Source organism: Microchirus variegatus (assembly GCF_963457635.1).
Source record: "Microchirus variegatus genome assembly, chromosome: 8".
Lineage (NCBI taxonomy): Eukaryota > Metazoa > Chordata > Actinopteri > Pleuronectiformes > Soleidae > Microchirus > Microchirus variegatus.
Genome location: NC_139809.1, coordinates 7,106,189 through 7,123,300, shown reverse-complemented (window position 1 = coordinate 7,123,300; position 17,112 = coordinate 7,106,189). Strand labels below are relative to the sequence as shown.

Sequence of the window (17,112 nt, the reverse complement as noted above, 5' to 3'; positions counted from 1 at the left end):
TATGTGTGTGTGGGTGTTGCAGCAGTCGTGTGTAACTAACCATGACTCGGGAGTAAACATTCAGTCATGACCGGAGCGGCGAGGCTACACACTTTATAGAGACTTCCTTCACGAGTAAAACCGCACAAAGTGGGGAATTTCCCAGCGAAAGCGGGAAAGGGAAGGGTGAAATTGTATCCGCATGGTGACGGTAGGTGAGAGGGCACGAGTCACAGAGCAGGAATCTCACCATGGATTCCTCTGCTGTGACGGGAAAGGGAATAATTGTGCTCCTGTCAAAGACCAAAGGCTTTGTACACACACACACACACACACACACACAGACACAGACACAGACACACACACGCTTCCTTTCCTTGTATCCGTTCCTATATGGTGAGTCAGCTCACCATATCATGAGTCACTCCTCCTTGTCTCAACTCTCCAACCTGACGATGCCAGAGGAAGTGGCTGTGATGGCTGAGTCACGTCAACCTTTCACCCTGATTTCACCATAAGCCTCTCTTCTTCCTCCTCCTCCTCCTCCTCCTCACTAGAACAACATCATCCAGCCCTCTGATGCAGGTGTCAGTCACCCTGCTACAGTGGTGTACGCACCTGCTGCTGCTGCTGCTGTTTCCTCGTACTCGTACCCTCGTTGATTTCTCTTTCTCGTACTGTTCCAGCTGTGTGTTTATCCCATAGTCGTAGTTAGAAAGGCGTCTCTGGAAGTCCACAAACCCACAGCCGACCTCCACCCACGGCTCCAGTCCTCACCAGAGTTGTCATATGTGAAGGCAGCTGTCAGAGAGACTGAAAACTGATCCTTTCTTCACACTGCTTTCCTCCTCCTCCTCCTCCTCCTTGTTGTCTTTTGCTCTTTGTGTAATAGTGACAGGCAGCACCCTGACCTGAGCTTCAGTAGATCAAGTCTGACCAGTCTACTGAGCCAGACTGGGTCACTGCTGAAGGATGCAATCTTAAAGGCGTTAAAAGCATGTAAGAATTTGGACTCAGCCGCTCTCCCTTCCCTCCCTTGAGGTACAAAGGCTGTTCTTCTTCATTTGCATCGCGAGCTTCCGTTTCAAAACGAAAATGGAAACACACACTCGGCTTATTTGTCTGCTGAGGCTGTTTAAACTGCGTGAGAAATAAGATGTTTTGACAATAAACCCGTCCACACCCTGATGTGACCCGAGTGTGGTGAGCAGCACCGATAGAAACATGGAAACTCTGAGAAGTCACGTTCAGGGGAAGTTACACAAAATCTTATTGTCACAATGATTTATGGTTTGTCACTATAACAACAGCTTTTAGACTAAGTGCACGAGCCATCTGCCAAGTTTTAGTTCTAGGTAAGCCATTACTGTTTACTTAGGATCTTATTAGGGCCTGGTCACCCACACAGTGGTGCAAGGACCTATTGGAATTTATGGAATTACCTTTTTTTTTCTTTTGAAGCAAACGTAGGTGAAAACGGACAGAAATTGGCACGTAAATCAGAACTGGCGAAAAATGTTTTGTAAAATAAGGGGAATATGTAAAAGTGGTGCAAAATGGCTCAGTAGTGCCTCCAATGGTGAAACCTGGTAGGTCACAGCCAAAACTCAGTTGCACCAAATTTCACGAAACTCGGTGGAAACATGTCACAGCCCAAGACGAGCAGAAAAGTCCATTGGGTCCACGGTCTCAACTCAACAGGAAGTCAGCCATTTTGAATTTGGTGTCCATGTTGGCAATTTGCATGTCAAGTAAACAAACAACTTTGTCTGGGCACGATAATCGTACCACCATAAAAAAACACGTCCATTTGTACAAGACACATGATGAAAAGTTCCCAAAATGTCTTGCAGATACAAAAGGGCGTGGCCACGGCAACCATCGGAATTTTGGCGAATTTGGACCATTCACCGCCGAAACAGGAGGTGCCCTGTAACCTCCGCATACACTGACCGATCGACCGATCGAAAACTTTATATGCGACACAAAAGGCACGGCCAGAAATGCACATGAAACCTAAGTTAAAGGCATAGCGCCACCTGCTGGCAGCACGGTGGAGTAAAAATGATGTATATTGATCAGATTGTCACCTCTGGTTGCAATTCAACATGGCATTCAGGTGTTATAACCGACTGAACCTGTTTGTCTACACTCACAAAAGTTTATAAGCCAATTATGGTTCAAACTATGTATTTGCAAAGTCTGGTGAAGCTTAGATTAAAGATATTGAATAGGAGATTCAAAATGATACTGAAAAGGAGCATGATCTCGCACCCTCATCTGAAGTCTCAGCCCAAACAGTTTGCATTGTTTACTTTAATCATCACCACATGATGACACTAAACACTTTTGAGCATGTATGTGGACGCTACTCAGGTTTCACTCTTTAGCATCTGAGAGGCCACTGCATACAAAACAGCTGACGAACACAGCTAACGAGATGCACGCTCCATTGGTGAGCTGTGGTGAAGACCAAAATAAAGCTAAAAGCACTGTCTCTCTGGATAGAGAGACAGTGCATGATGTTAGTTACCGAACAAACAAGGTTAAGAAGATGAAGTATTATTTTCACATCTGCAATGCAAAATCATAAAGTTATACAGCCAAAACACGGATACATGATCACTGTGTGAGTCTGTGCATTACATACATGACCTGTGCCGTGTGCCACTGTTAGAGTAATATCCCATCAGACATCACATTATCCCCTGGGAGCAGCAAACAACACGATGGCATGAGAAAATGAGATGGAAAACACACACACACACACACACACACACACACACACACACACACACACACACACACACACACACACACACACACACACACACACACACACACACACACACACACACACACACACACACACACACACACACACACACACACACACACACACACACACACACACAGTCAGAGAGAGAGAGAGTTATGTAACAGTTCTACTCAAGTAGTCTGCAGGTTTCAGACACGTCCTTGGTAACTATCGCTATAGCACCGCCACAGAAAGGACAGGATTGCATAATCACTAACTCCAAAGTCAATGAGAGCAGCAGCAGCAGCAGCAGCAGATCTGAGCCCACATGTTCAGTACAGGTGATACTGGGAAGTGTCTAATGCTCGGATATCAGTGTGATTCTACACACTGAGCCAAAGTCCTCACAAGTGAAATGGACACGCAGCTCTGTGGCTTCACAGTTTTAGTTTTGTCTTTTCATCAAAGCCTCCACAACTCCCACGTTCCACAGCTAAGGGAAATAATTAGTTTCCCTTCAAAGATTTTTTTTTTTATAACAAATACTGTCACTGATAAGTTGTAATGTGATGCTGATGAAGGCAACATGCCACTGCGCAGGCCTTATATAAGTGTTGTTGTTGTTTTTCTGAGTGGGCGATAAGGTCACTGTGACAGGCTTTTGTCTATAGAATGACACACTGGACAAACACAACCCCCGTCCACCTCCACCTCCTGTTTCTGTTTTTGTTTTTTTGTTCTTCATAATAATGTGGTCAACTTGCATTTATTCACCCACCCTCCTAATTTCAAAAGGATGACTACATGTATGTATGTGCCTGGGAGAAATGCGGGTTTGTAAGTCTTCCAGCATTTCAAACACAGAAATGTGACGACTGGACTCTCGTGACATCTGCCCCACACACACACACACACACAAACACACGCTTAATCACACAAAGCTGATTTCAAATTTTCACTTTGTTTACTTAGTAATAGGGTGAGTACGAATGCAAGAGAACAGACAAAAACAAACACATGCAGCAACAGAATCAAAGTGCTTATACTGCACATGTTTGCCTTATATTATCCTACACCTATGGACATAAAGGGACATTACATATTACTACTATGTAGGTGTGTATACAAATGTACACACCTATGTATACTGTATGCATGTACACATTCAAATGTTTTAAATCAACTTGTATGCCTTAAAAATAGCACTACAAAGCCTTTACTTTAGGTACACAATCCTAAATTCACATTTGTACTGTAACTCCAACAATTTAAAGTCATTTTAGGCTTGATGTACAATCTATGCAATCGTATCTACTTTCCTGTCTTTAAAAGTACTTAAGTAAACTGTCTTAAAGTGACCTACAATGAGCTTACCTTACCTTAACTCCAGCGTGTGCCCAGAATCACCAGTGTCACAGTTTACAGAGACACATTTCCCCACCAGAGGAGATGGACGCACAGGTGCAACATCCAGGACCATTGCACCATCTGTGAGTGCGTCTCACCTCGTCTGCCCACTCCCCTGATCAAAGAGCAAATGTAAAGTCTGACTATAACCGGGGCCATAAGAGTGAAAGCAAAACAGAGCTTCTTCGCTCTCTCTCTCTCTCTGTGTCTGAGCCCAGAGGAGGGATTAACGCTGTGAGCAGTTCAGTTAATGTTAAACCTGGAATAATTGTTATTCACCACTTCCAGGCAGGAAAAACAACATGCAAATAACACCCACATATTGTCACTAGATTAAAGTTGACAAGGTGAATGTATGACATCACAGTCGTCAGTGTATATTAACCATTATATGTATACACTGTGTAGGCCTGTGTATTGACTCAACACCAGTAGTCTCTCAGACAAATCGAAATATATATATTGTTTAACACGCACTTTAGAGCACAAAGAGCCACTCGAAGTACAGTAAACACTGGTGAGTCACTTCTTCTGAAGACGTGAAGCAGAGAGGTTTAATATAGAATTTGTACGGCTCATTTGAAGCTCGGGCCAACTGCTGTTACGTAATAACGTGAGGTCACGGCAAAATAAAGACACATCGACGGTCAAGTAAATAAAGGTCAGAAAAACACAGTGACGTCACAGAGCCTTGTTTTTAACTGGACAGCAACACAAAAGTCTGACTCAACAACACTGGCTGAAACTCAGCAACACACATGTAAAATGCCACATTTCATACCACCACATACATACTGTAGATACTGTGAGATTGTCATTCTAGTTTTTTTGGGGGGGTGGATCCTTAATAAAAGGTAACAGTTGTTTCTAGGTCAAGTGTGTACGATTTAGGGACATCTAATGGCGAGACTGAAGATTGTAACAAAAAAGATTGTGACCCGCAAGGATGCAATCTGACAGACTAGGAGCATCTTGTGTTGTATCGTGTAATGGTCTGATGAACTCAGGGAGGAGACATAACTAACAGATACAAAACAGGACAGAGGTGAATCCAGTCCAACTTTGTTTGTTAAGTACTTTAAAACAACCACAGTGGATCCAAGTGCTATAAGGAATAATAAATAAAAGACACGATAAATACAAGTCATAGAAGCTCACATGAGGCAATAATATCGTCTTATTATTCTGTGCAGTTTTGTCCTTGGACCGAACCAAATTTCTCCCAAGTGAGGCTAATAAAGTGACTTTGAGTACTCCACTCACCCGTCCGTTTTCTTCTTTTTTTGGTGTGTAGACGGCTTCCGTATCAAATGACAAAAGCATGGTGATGCCTCCAAGATGGTGGCCTCCATAAAGCAAGGGTCTTGCATATAAAAGTCTTATTCTCTGGCTAATTTAAAGTTATTATACAGTTATTATACACAAACATACCTATGGGTAGCACATTCAATTTTCATAAAAAAAAAAAAGAAAAAAAAAAGACATACTGTGATAGAACAAACCAGTTTATTGACACCCATTCATTTTCTGTGCACTCACCAGACTTAGACTAAGTTGAAGGTGAAAATTCCCTGAACTAAAATACTAACATAATCGTTGATGAGTAAGTAGTTGTCGTGTCAAAATCTGCTCCTTCAACAGCTTTCAACACTTTAAGGCAGAGATACTGCACCGACAATGCGGTAACGTATCCTTTCACAAAGACTCACACGGGCGTCAAAACATCTGCGACAAGCTCCACATCGCTGTCATTCACGATATCTTCAAATGATCCAGAGAACAAAGGCTGAGGACGTGACTTAAAACTAAACTGTATGTGTTTGTCGACTCAAGAAGATCAAGGGGTTCATATTAACCTCCAGTGCTCACTTTATTCTGTAGATGGGGAAACAAAGAGGGGAAAAAGTAAGTCAAGTTAAAATATAAATGAGTAGAAAAAAAAGTAAAGTAGAGTCTATTTAGTAGGTTCAGTTGTACCTTTTTGGCATTGTCCACACACTGCATGTAGGCCGAGGCAATGCTGGAGCAGGACAGAGTCTTTCCTGCATTGTCCTTGTAGCATTTTAAAATCTGACTCTCCAGGTCTCCACACACTGGCTGGATATTGAAGCGGCTGAGAGAGAACAGGAGAGAATGTTAATATCACACATCACACTGGTTCGGTTCTTGAATCCTCTAAACCTGTGAAACTCTCAGCGTTTTGTATATTATTATTATTAGGACTGAGAATGTTTTAAGGGCCATAGTTCATTTACACTACTGATATAGATTTTATCATTATAAAAATGCCATATCATGAAATAAACAATATAGCCGAGCTTCAACTTAAAAGGTATTGTGTGGAAAAAAAACTTTTCTTGGTGGAAGTTGCATGTTGCAGCTGAATATCCCTGACCGATGGAAAACCTATGAAGCGGAAAAACGGTGGCTGAAAAGTTGATGTACGTACGAAACACAGAAAGTGCTTACGCACATAAAACAATGCACACACATGTTCAGTTGACCACATCTTTTGCGAGCTTCAGGTAACGCCCATACTCGACCATAAATAGTCCGAAAAATGTCCCAGATTAACATTCACTGATAGAGAGCGTCTTCAAAGTCATGGCAAATGCAGAGAGAAGAAGAGGAAGTTCAAACAGTCAGAAATGGAGGCACAAACAAGGTTTCATACAGTGTCGCATCAAGTGGTAAATGCTGTAAACGCAGAAGGCCAATATTGCTGCTCCACAACATGTGTATGTAGGAAAGTGTCAAGCAGGTATTTGTGCACATTTATACTAATATTGATATTAATACTAGTTGGTTTTACTGTTATTGTAACTCTCTGCCTCTCTATTAGCTTCTGTTTCCTCTCTTCTGATCTTAGCCTTTGAGGTAAATATATTGGGCTATATCAATAAAATTGACTTCCTTCTTCCATCCTTCAGCCACTGGAGTCACTGTTTCCCCTCTCTCCCATTTACTTGCATTTATGTGCATGTGCATTTCCCACCAATTTTGTTTCGTTATAAATCCCAAACTTTTGTGTGTACACAAGCTTTATAATCAATCTGACAATCAAATATCCAATTTATATATGCCAACATGTCACAGTCTAACAGTGCCACCTATGCACTACGCTTGTGTACTGCATATGATTGATGGACAATGGCAAATGGCTCCTATAGTGATTGTCGTTTTCACGACAACAGAAGCATGGCTGAAAAACAAAACAAAAGTATTGACATAAATGACTTACGCAAAGCGGTTGTGTGTCTCCTCTTTGCCCTTCTGGAAACTCTCAGCAGTAACTTTATAAAACTCGGCACACTGTCAGAGGAGGAAAAACCACAATATAAAATAATCAAAACTATCATTCAAGGCAATGGATAATTATCTGTGACGTGTTACACTCCAGTCATTTTCAGATGATGGGTAACCCTGGGTAATGTCCAGAGATTTGGGTCCCTGGGTTACAAACTGTATGATGAATGCAGCAGGACATCGTCTGGGTGAGACGCATTCATAACAGCAGGAGAATCTCCAGAGGATCCAGGTGAAGGAGGTGGTGTTTGGAGGAGAGACGCTCACACTAATTCACTCCCTGTGGATCCACTGGAGTTTCCCCTGCTGTGTTCTTCTCACATAATCTCACTCCGATATTTATGGTAGATTTCACTAAGGAGCACGAGGGAGAGTCTGTTCATAGCATGTCTGAAACCAGCTATGGAATATATATACGGTGTTAAAGGGAGAAACATAATGTATAGATTCAATTTAGAGGAAAGTAGCTGATAATTGCTGAACAGATAGTAGAAAAAAAATGCTTATATCAGCATTGACTTACAGCTCATTTTCTTTGAGACCAATGATACAATTCAATTGAATGGAGTACTGTATGAATGTGATTTGTTTTTGGTCTTAGTGCCCCTTAGTGGTGAAAAGCAATTCATACAGTTTGAAAAAAAAGAAGAAAGAAAATTATATTAAAAAAAGAAATAATACCTTTGATTCAAGTTTTGCAACATGTTCCTTGTAGAGAGCGTTTCGTTTCTTTAACTCACTCTCCCTCTCCTCCAGCTGCTGGGCCTGAGAGTCCACAGTTATTGAAACATTAGCCACACTCATGTATCACTATATATCACATGGATGACTGCAGAATAAAAGTAAATAAGAGATAATTGTTTGTGAACTCTACGGTGAAGATTCCTGTATTTACCATTTGTTTCAGCTTTATTTAAGCCTCAATAAATAATAATAAAGATTATTTTGTGTATATTCTGGTATTCGATGTGCATACTGCATATTCTATTTTATTTAATCTTTTTACTTATATTGTATACACATTACCTTTTATCTTGACTGTCTTTGCTGCTTGAACACTTTGTGGTAAATTTCCCCATTGTGGGACTAATAAAGGATTATCTTATTTTATCTTACAGACCCACAATGCAGTTTGTCAACACTTGCTTCATGTAAAGTAAATGAGAAGTGTTTTGGTTGAAAAGCAGGTGATAAACATGACAAAACCAGCTTTTATATTTACAAACAGTATGAGAAATCAGAAAATATTAAGAATCCTAACATATTTTGCATGTTTTGTACAGTATACAGTTGTATTTCAGTTCAGTGAATGGAAAAGGCTTTGCTGTGCAAAAGAAAACCACTTAAGAAGAACAAACCTTCAATCAAAATTTATGAATAAGTGATTATGTAAGCTGCTGAGGTCACTGTGGCTCAGCACATAGTGTACAAGTACATAGTGTTGTGCTGTAGAGTTGAGAGTGAAGGTGAAAGATTAAAACATGCAAGAAATAATTGTCTCCCATCTTACCTTTAGCTCCATCCACTGGAACAAGACGACAGGGCAAGACAGAGAAACAAGCACAGTGAGAGGAGTCACATTTACAAGAGATGTTGACACACACACACACAGTGCTGTGCATAAGGTTTATGAACTACAGATGTTAAATAGGGGGGTATCTTATTGGTCCAGAATCAATTATCCTGCATGCAAATTCATTCAAATCTATCTTGTGTGACCAAAAGAGAAGGAACGCCTGAACACCAAAGAACCCTGAAGACACTGACTCACATAACGTTCCGCATAAATTTAAAGAGATCAAATCAGATTTGTGTCTCCAAACATAACAAACCTTTGGTAACAACGTGGGTGCACCAAAGTTTGTGCTGCGACTTTAACACACGGATGCAGGAAAACTGGACGGGGATCATCTCGCCCCCCCCTAACACGTGCTCTGTCAAAATGCGGTATATAAATTGTCTATTGCGGAAAAACTCAGTATTGGACAAGACCATTATACATATATTCTAGTATTCTTTTAATGTAATGGCTGACTTCAATGAGCAGTGAGGGGTGCGATACTCCCGTCATCTGTTTTGATGTTGTCGTGTGTAACGTGATCCAAAAGTCAATTTGAAATCTGATTTAAATATCCAGAGTTTTCAGACTATTTGATTGCAATCATATTCCAAACATACTTTTTGAACCAATACAAATAAAATCTGGATAAGAAAAATCAGATGTTTACTCACACTATGAACAAGTCCTCAGACACACAATTTGTCAGTGCATCTAAGAACTGTTAAAAAAACCAAACACATGCATCCTCACATCATTTTTTTGTGAATAAACCTCTTGCACAGCACTTTACAAACACAAACATCATGTGTTTTGTCTTCTTACGTAAAGCTGCGCAATGAGCTGCTTGTCCTCCGTCTTCATTCGTTCCTTCACGAGGGCGTCCACCAGGTTCTCCATGTTCGCCGCCTTCTCGGCCTCCAGCGTCTTCTTCACCTGCTCCTCCACCTGAGCCTGAGCCGCAGCCATGGCTTCTACCCGAGCCTGAGCCCTCATCTCCTCCAGCCTTCACATGCGGACACACAGATCATGGATTAGAACGTTTTCAGCCTGTTACAACACAGTTCATATGATGAGCAAAAGCAGTGAGTCAATTAATGAACTAGTTCATGTGCAGGGAGTTCATCTGTGATCGATTTAAGCATGTCACAAAAGTTTCAACCAAAAAAGCCAAAACGGCCTAGATTAGAGTTGAGTTTTCATTTTTTCTTTTATCTGCTCATTGACACAATTTGATCTGAGCTTCAGGACAGTTAGTTTAATCCTAAAGTAGAAAAGCACTCGGAGAGCGCAGACCTCCGCCAAGGCAGCTCAGCCGCCGCTGAACACACAGCATCAGCTCTGGAACCAAGCCTCTCAAGAGGGGTTGGACTCTCTTTTTAGAAGAAGTTGTTCCAAGTGAAGGCTGTCCTTGCTGACACACCTTTGCAACGTTGCATGGACATCAGGACCAGTACCTCTAGGGTGGCAAACTGGGGTGGTAGTCCCCATCTTTAAGATCACACTGCACTATCACACTACTCAGCCTCCCTGGGTAGGTCTATGAACTTCAGATTCAAGAGGAGTAATGTGGTTTTCGTCCGGGCCATAGAACACTGGACCAGCTCTATACACTTGCAAGGATACTGGAAGAGACATAGGACCAGTCTACAAGGCTGATGATCATGTCTCTCGAGGAGAAAAATCAATGATAAGAATTAGTCCCTGACTAATTCATTTGTCGAAAATTGTCATTAGATTGCTTTTTTTACCCTGTGGATCTGAACAAGATGGTTTTCAAACAGAGTGACACATCTCGCGTTCCACCTATCTCACACATGCAGTGAACAGCGGGAGGTGGCAGGTAAACATCAGAGCAACATGCTGCAGAGTCAGTATTAGTGGCAGCAGTGTCACGAGCAGCAGGTGGAGCAGTTTAAGTATATCACCAGTAGTAGATCACCAACAAAATCAGCAATACAGCTACTAAATCGGCCTGATGGTAAAACGGCTTCTCACTGTTGCTGCAGCTCCTGCCTCCTCTTGTCGACCTCCTCTTCCAGACTCCTTTGCATCTCCTCTTTGAGCTTCTGCCTGAGCTCTTCCTCGACCACTTCAGGAGAAACCGATGCGGCTGTTGGTGAGCACAGGAAAGATGTTTAGAAAGTTTTCTGGGTTCAGTGAAACTTAATTCTTCACATCCAAACATTACCAAGCTGATGACACTCAGTACGTACACATGCACAGTTCAATCGAGCTAAGGCCGTAGTCCGACTAAGACAGGCAATCAGACAACTTGCAAGTCCGAATGTACATGTGGAAGAGATATGATGTACATCCATGTGCAGAACAGCAGTCCGACTCTAGTCCGACTAAGCGTATACATGCAGGAGTAATCGGACTGAATCCCATTATCCAGGTATGTTAGTCCAACTAAGACTAGCTCAATTTGAGTTGGAATTATGCATTTATATGACTTTAAGAAGCCTGAATCATTGTCTTAGTCCGACTAAAATGAGACTTTTAATATGCATGTAAACACACTGAGTGGTAACAGGAAATAACTGATGCTGTCACATTCAATTTTTTCACATTAAGTTGACCTGCTTGCTTTGTTAAAAGGATAGTTCAGGTTTTTGAAGCATGGTTGAGAGGTAACACACTTTCCACACTGACTTTACCAAGCCTGCTGCTGTTTCTATGAACCAGTGTGGAACACACACACTTGCTCTCAATCTTAACATGGCTGCTAGGAGTGGCTGATTTCAGCCACTTCAAAATGGCTCACCTAAACATAGTCATTGTAAGACAACCTTTTCCATTGTAATTTGAAGTTTGTTTAACACTTTCTCCCTGCACCAAAGTCCATAGAGGATTCAATGATTTTACATCACGACACACAGGAGTTGTTGATCTATTGCTGCCTCCATAAGAGGAGGCAGAATTTGGTACTTTTTTTGTTTTGAGTGACATAAACCAGGCACGAAACAATCAGCTAGCTCCTGTGTCCCAGCAAGCCATAAATACTGATTGTTTCTAGGGCTGTGGTCTCAAACTCGCGGTCCGGGGGCCACATTGCAGCCCTTCCATCGATTTCATGGGGCCCGTCACTTAAATGTTTGTTTTTGATATTTACATATAATTTACTTGCATATTTTGCATCATCAATGTTGTATTTATTGTGAATAATATGTATTTGCATATCAAAACAAACACCTTTTACTTTGAAATGATGTAAAATATTGTCACAAATGTTGTTGTTATATCACAATGGAATAATGTGATATAATTTTAAGCTAACATCGCCCACCCAACTCAACAGTTGTGATTCCTCACACAGTTGGGCTTTTCTTCACTTGACACCAGACTTGAACCTCATGTGGCCACTAGTTCATTTGAGTTTGAGACCCCTGCTCTTGGGACTTTGATGTGGTTCAAAGAGCAGTTTACAAACTTCCGTTTCCATCCAGAAAAGGTTGTCAAATGGAGAGATAAACATGCATACATACATGTCTGGGTCCCAGACTACTTCTGAAAAATGGTGGACGTAAACACTCGGCTCTAACTGACCTTGTGCAGGTGGAGGCACTGAGGAAACAACAGGTACTTCATCCTCTACAATCTGAGGTGGAGACGGGATGGGGGTGGACTCCTCAAGAACGGTAACTGTATCTGACTGAGGTGTCGCTGGAGACTCAACGAGATGTTCACTGACAGGTGGATCTGCAGCTACGATGGCCAACTCCACGCAGTGACACGGTGGGAGGGGCTCTTCAAAGGTAAGCTCTGGAGCAGGAGCTGCTACTGGCTCTGGAGGAGGAGGAGGAGGAGGAGGAACAAGTTCACATGGTGGTGCTGAATAAACAGCTGGAGCCACTTCTTCAACCGGAGTCACTATTTCAGCAGGAGGCGCTATATCAGCTGAAGTCGCTATTTCAGGAGGAGTCGCTATTTCAGCTGGAGTCACTATTTCAGCAGGAGTCGCTATTTCAGCTGGAGTCACTATTTCAGCAGGAGTCGCTATTTCAACTGGAGTCGCTATTTCAGCAGGAGTCACGACTTCAGCTGGAGTCACTATTTCAGCAGGAGTCGCTATTTCAACTGGAGTCGCTATTTCAACTGGAGTCGCTATTTCAACTGGAGTCACTATTTCAGCAGGAGTCACGACTTCAGCTGGAGTCGCTATTTCAGCTGGAGCAGATGGAACTAAAGCTGGAATGGAATCAACCAGACAGGGTGGGGATGCTGGTTCAGGAGGTGTGATCTCAAGACTAAGTGGGGCTTGAACTACTTCCACTGGTGGGCTCGATGGAACAATGGTCTCAAGTAGTTCAACAACTGGAGCTGGAACAGGAGGTTCAGTAGGAGGAGGAGGAGCTGGCGTTACAGGTTCAGAGAGAAGAGGTGAAGCTGAAGGTTCATATGGAGATGGAGCTGCTGTGAGTGACTCAACAGGTGGAGGAAGTGCAAGTGGCTCTGTGATTTCAAGACTAAGTTGGGCTTGAACCACTTCCACTGGTGGGCTCGATGGAATAATGGTCTCAAGTAGTTCAACAACTGGAGCTGGAACAGGAGGTTCAGTCGGTGGAGGAGCTGGCGTTACAGGTTCAGAGAGAGGAGGTGAAGCTGCTGTGGATAACTCAACAGGTGAAGGAAGCGCGAGTGACTCAGTGATTTCAAGACTAAGTGGGGCTTGAACCACTTCAACTGGTGGGCTCGATGGAACAGTGGATTCAAGTAGTTCAAGGACTGGAGCCGGAACCGGAGGTTCAGTCGGTGGAGGAGCTGGCTTAACAGGGTCAGAGAGAGGAGGTGAAGCTGAAGGTTCACACGGAGCTGCAATTGCTGTGGGTGATTCTACAGCTGGAGGAAGCACAAGTGACTCGATGGCTTTTTCCGGAACAGGTGGGCTTCCTTGTTCTATGAGAGGAGGTATGAAGGCTTCAGGAGGAGGTAGAACTACTGGCTCCAATGAAGGAGGAGGTGGTGGAGGAGAGACAGTCTCCACATTTGCTTTAACTTCTGGGGCAACAGGTGGTGCGGGAGGAGGTGGGGCTGGGACAACAGGGTCAGCTAGAGGAGGAGTTGTTGTCTCTGCAGGTGGAGGAGGAGGTGGCGGCGTTGCTATGGGTTCAACAGAAGTTGGAGGTAGAGAGTGAAACTTCACAGGAGGAGGAGGCACTAGCTTCATAGGTTCTGCTGATGGAGGTAAAGATGGGGCTTCCAGAGGAGGAGCAGGAGGATGTGTCACATTAACAGCAGACGGTGTGGACAGCGAAGTGGGTGTTTGTGTTTCAGGTGAGCGTGGAGGAGGAGGAGGACCTTGCTGCTGCGAGGACCGAGGACGACCGACAGGTGGAGTTTCTTTCATGCGGTGGATGACTCTGTCTGACAGCTGCATGAGACAAGAGGATAAACATAAACAAGAGATATTCACTGATCTGAAGTCAGGTCAAACCTTTACTTATGTAACTTATTAAATGTAGGACTTGTAATCTTTAACTTGTAAAGTAAAGTGGAACTACAGGTATGTAGAATATGAGCGATAGCATAACAGACAAAATATTAGATAGTTATTTAGGTCAAACATTAAATGACAAAACTCATATAGTAAAGTCACAATTAATGACTTTTTATGGCCATTTTCTTGTCATAAGAATGACTTCATAGAACACAAAATCCTGACACTGGTAAATAAAAGTCACTTTTACAGTCACCTTTGTTGACAGTGTTTTTTTTTAGTGAGTTTAAGAACTCTCATAAGTCTCATTTTAATATGGACTTGAGTGTTTGAGAAAAACTTGACATTATGTGGATAAAACGTTGTGAATGTCAACCAACTAATTCAACACATTCACCAGTTAAATCGTGAAAAAGAAACTTATTTCGACCAGACTGTGAATATTTTGTAAATATTTCGTTATTCGGGTTTTGCCCCTTCGTTGATGAATTAACGAATGAATGAATTTCCGAACACACTTAGCAGCTAACTTTCACCCAGTCACCCTGAGAATTCACTCACCCGAATGCCCTTCACAAAAGTTACTCCACCCTCCTCATGGGTGAGGTGACTCGGACTGTTTCCACCCATCCTCACCCACGGAGGCTGCAAACTCACTGTCGGCGCTGATTTATCGCAGCTATTGTTTGATTCCAACGTGGAATCCGAGATCATAGAAAGCGAGTGCAAATAAAACAGCTGCGTCAACGCCCCCTGCCGACCAACAACAGCAGCTGCTATTGGACAGAGCTGAGTAACGGCTCACCGGATTGGTCCACTGGGGTCTCAGCACCAGGAGAACACTATGTCCTGAGATAAGAACAACAAAAGTAACACTAAGAAGAACACCAGTACTTTTAAACATAACCATTAACCTCAGTAACGTGATTCATCTCATTATAACAAGTAAACACCACGAACACGAAGCAACATTTTGTCTCAATCCATGGTTCTCAAAGTGTGGTACGTGTACCACCAGTGGTACGCAAGCTTCCTTTGGTGGTACTTGGAGGAAAAAGAGTGTCTAGCAAATGAAACAAATAACACATTTTTAACTGTCCCACATCTCAATCTAATTTCAGTATTACCAGTTTGTGAAGTATACGGAGGAAGAGGAGGTTGATGGGAGAGTAAATTATGTTATTGGCAATAAATCTGCCTCCTGTAAGAAGTCCGTAGCAGACTTTGCTCGACGTATTTACACGACTGCATTCGAGCATTGGTGATAATGGTGTTACTATGGAAGTGTACTGCATTCACCTAAAATATTTTTTAAAAGGCTCTGTTTTTATGACATTTTTGTGAATGATAGTGGAGAAGCTTCCCTTCTTGATCGCTGAATTGAAAGCAAACATGTCCCAGTTGTTAAGTTTAATATCCAGTCTTTATTTTTCAATTCCTCGTCCATCCATCCATCCGTCCAATATCCTCCACTGGAGGGTCATGCTGTGCCTATCTCCATTGGGTGATAGGCGGGGTACACCCTGGACAGTTCCCCAGTCCATCGCAGGGCTACATATAGACACAAACAACCATTCACTCACACTATCACACCTACGGTCAATATAGAATGAACAATTCACTTAATCCCATCTCATAAAAACAGAGCCTTTTAAAAAAATGATTCAATATGCAATACGCTTCCATGTGTTACTTTAAGATACTTGGTATTAAAAGCTTGAGAACCACTGCTCTAAATAATCACCAGTGTTGGGAAGATTACTTTGGAAATGTAGTTGGTTACAATTACAAGTTACCCTGTTGAAAATGTAATAGTAGTGTAACTATTTCAATTACTTTCTCAAAGTAATGTAACTAATTACATTTGATTACATTTTGATTACTTTTCTTTATTTTGAATGAAATCGCTCAACTGTTAGCCATTTTCACATTTTAGGACCTATAGTGTCATAAACCTTTCAGCAGTACTTAAGACTATATAAAAACAACATAATAAAAGACTCTTTTTTTAACCATATATTATGAGTCTGACTTTAGGCCTGTACTGTGAAGGAGGCTCACTTCCTCACTAAATGGAGCGACAATGGGCTGATTTCAGCCAAGAGGAGCAGGTTGTTTTAATGAAGAGAGTATGAGCGATACAAAAAAAAGCCTGATCACAGCCTGAAGCAACAGTGTTGCTGCAAAAATGACGAGAGACTGATTTTAATTTCTGACAGCTCTACATTGAGCTGCTTTTAAATATGAACCTTTAGAGCAACAACAACTGCGTTTTATATTGTTTTCATATATTTCACTGATCACAATTATAAAATGCCAGTGTGTGTTTTATTGAAAGCGAGGCTGGGTGTGCGTATGAAAATGGGTTACGGTGGGTTTTTTAGGTGCTGTAGCTACAAGCAAATCTCATGTTGTCTCTGTACAAAGAGCTTTTTAAATGTGAGTAGACCTACTCAAGATTTGTGTTTGGGCAACACATAACAGGCGAAACAATTAATTTATTCATGGCCACATTAAGTTAAATTATCTGTCCTGCTGCGAGCGCACAACTTCTTTCAGTGGTGACTGTGTATAAAGGTAAATAGGCTATAGGGTAATAAATGACATCCTGACGCTGAGCAGCGTATCCCCTAAGCCATGGGTGTCAAACTCTGGCCCGCGGGC

The 17,112-nt window shown here is 42.2% G+C and overlaps 1 protein-coding gene across 1 annotated transcript; it reads right to left on the bottom strand.

The window, feature by feature from the left end:
- Positions 1 to 5,745: 5,745 nt before the first annotated feature.
- Positions 5,746 to 15,134, bottom strand: chchd3b (coiled-coil-helix-coiled-coil-helix domain containing 3b). The gene is made up of 9 exons (XM_083893872.1): positions 15,010 to 15,134; positions 12,558 to 14,382; positions 11,007 to 11,121; positions 9,834 to 10,014; positions 8,961 to 8,975; positions 8,132 to 8,215; positions 7,386 to 7,456; positions 6,122 to 6,257; positions 5,746 to 6,019 (listed from the first exon to the last, which is right to left on the bottom strand). Exons 1-9 carry the CDS (start codon positions 15,076 to 15,078, stop codon positions 5,996 to 5,998), a joined length of 2,520 nt encoding a protein of 839 aa, XP_083749998.1. The 5' UTR covers positions 15,079 to 15,134; the 3' UTR covers positions 5,746 to 5,995.
- Positions 15,135 to 17,112: the final 1,978 nt, after the last annotated feature.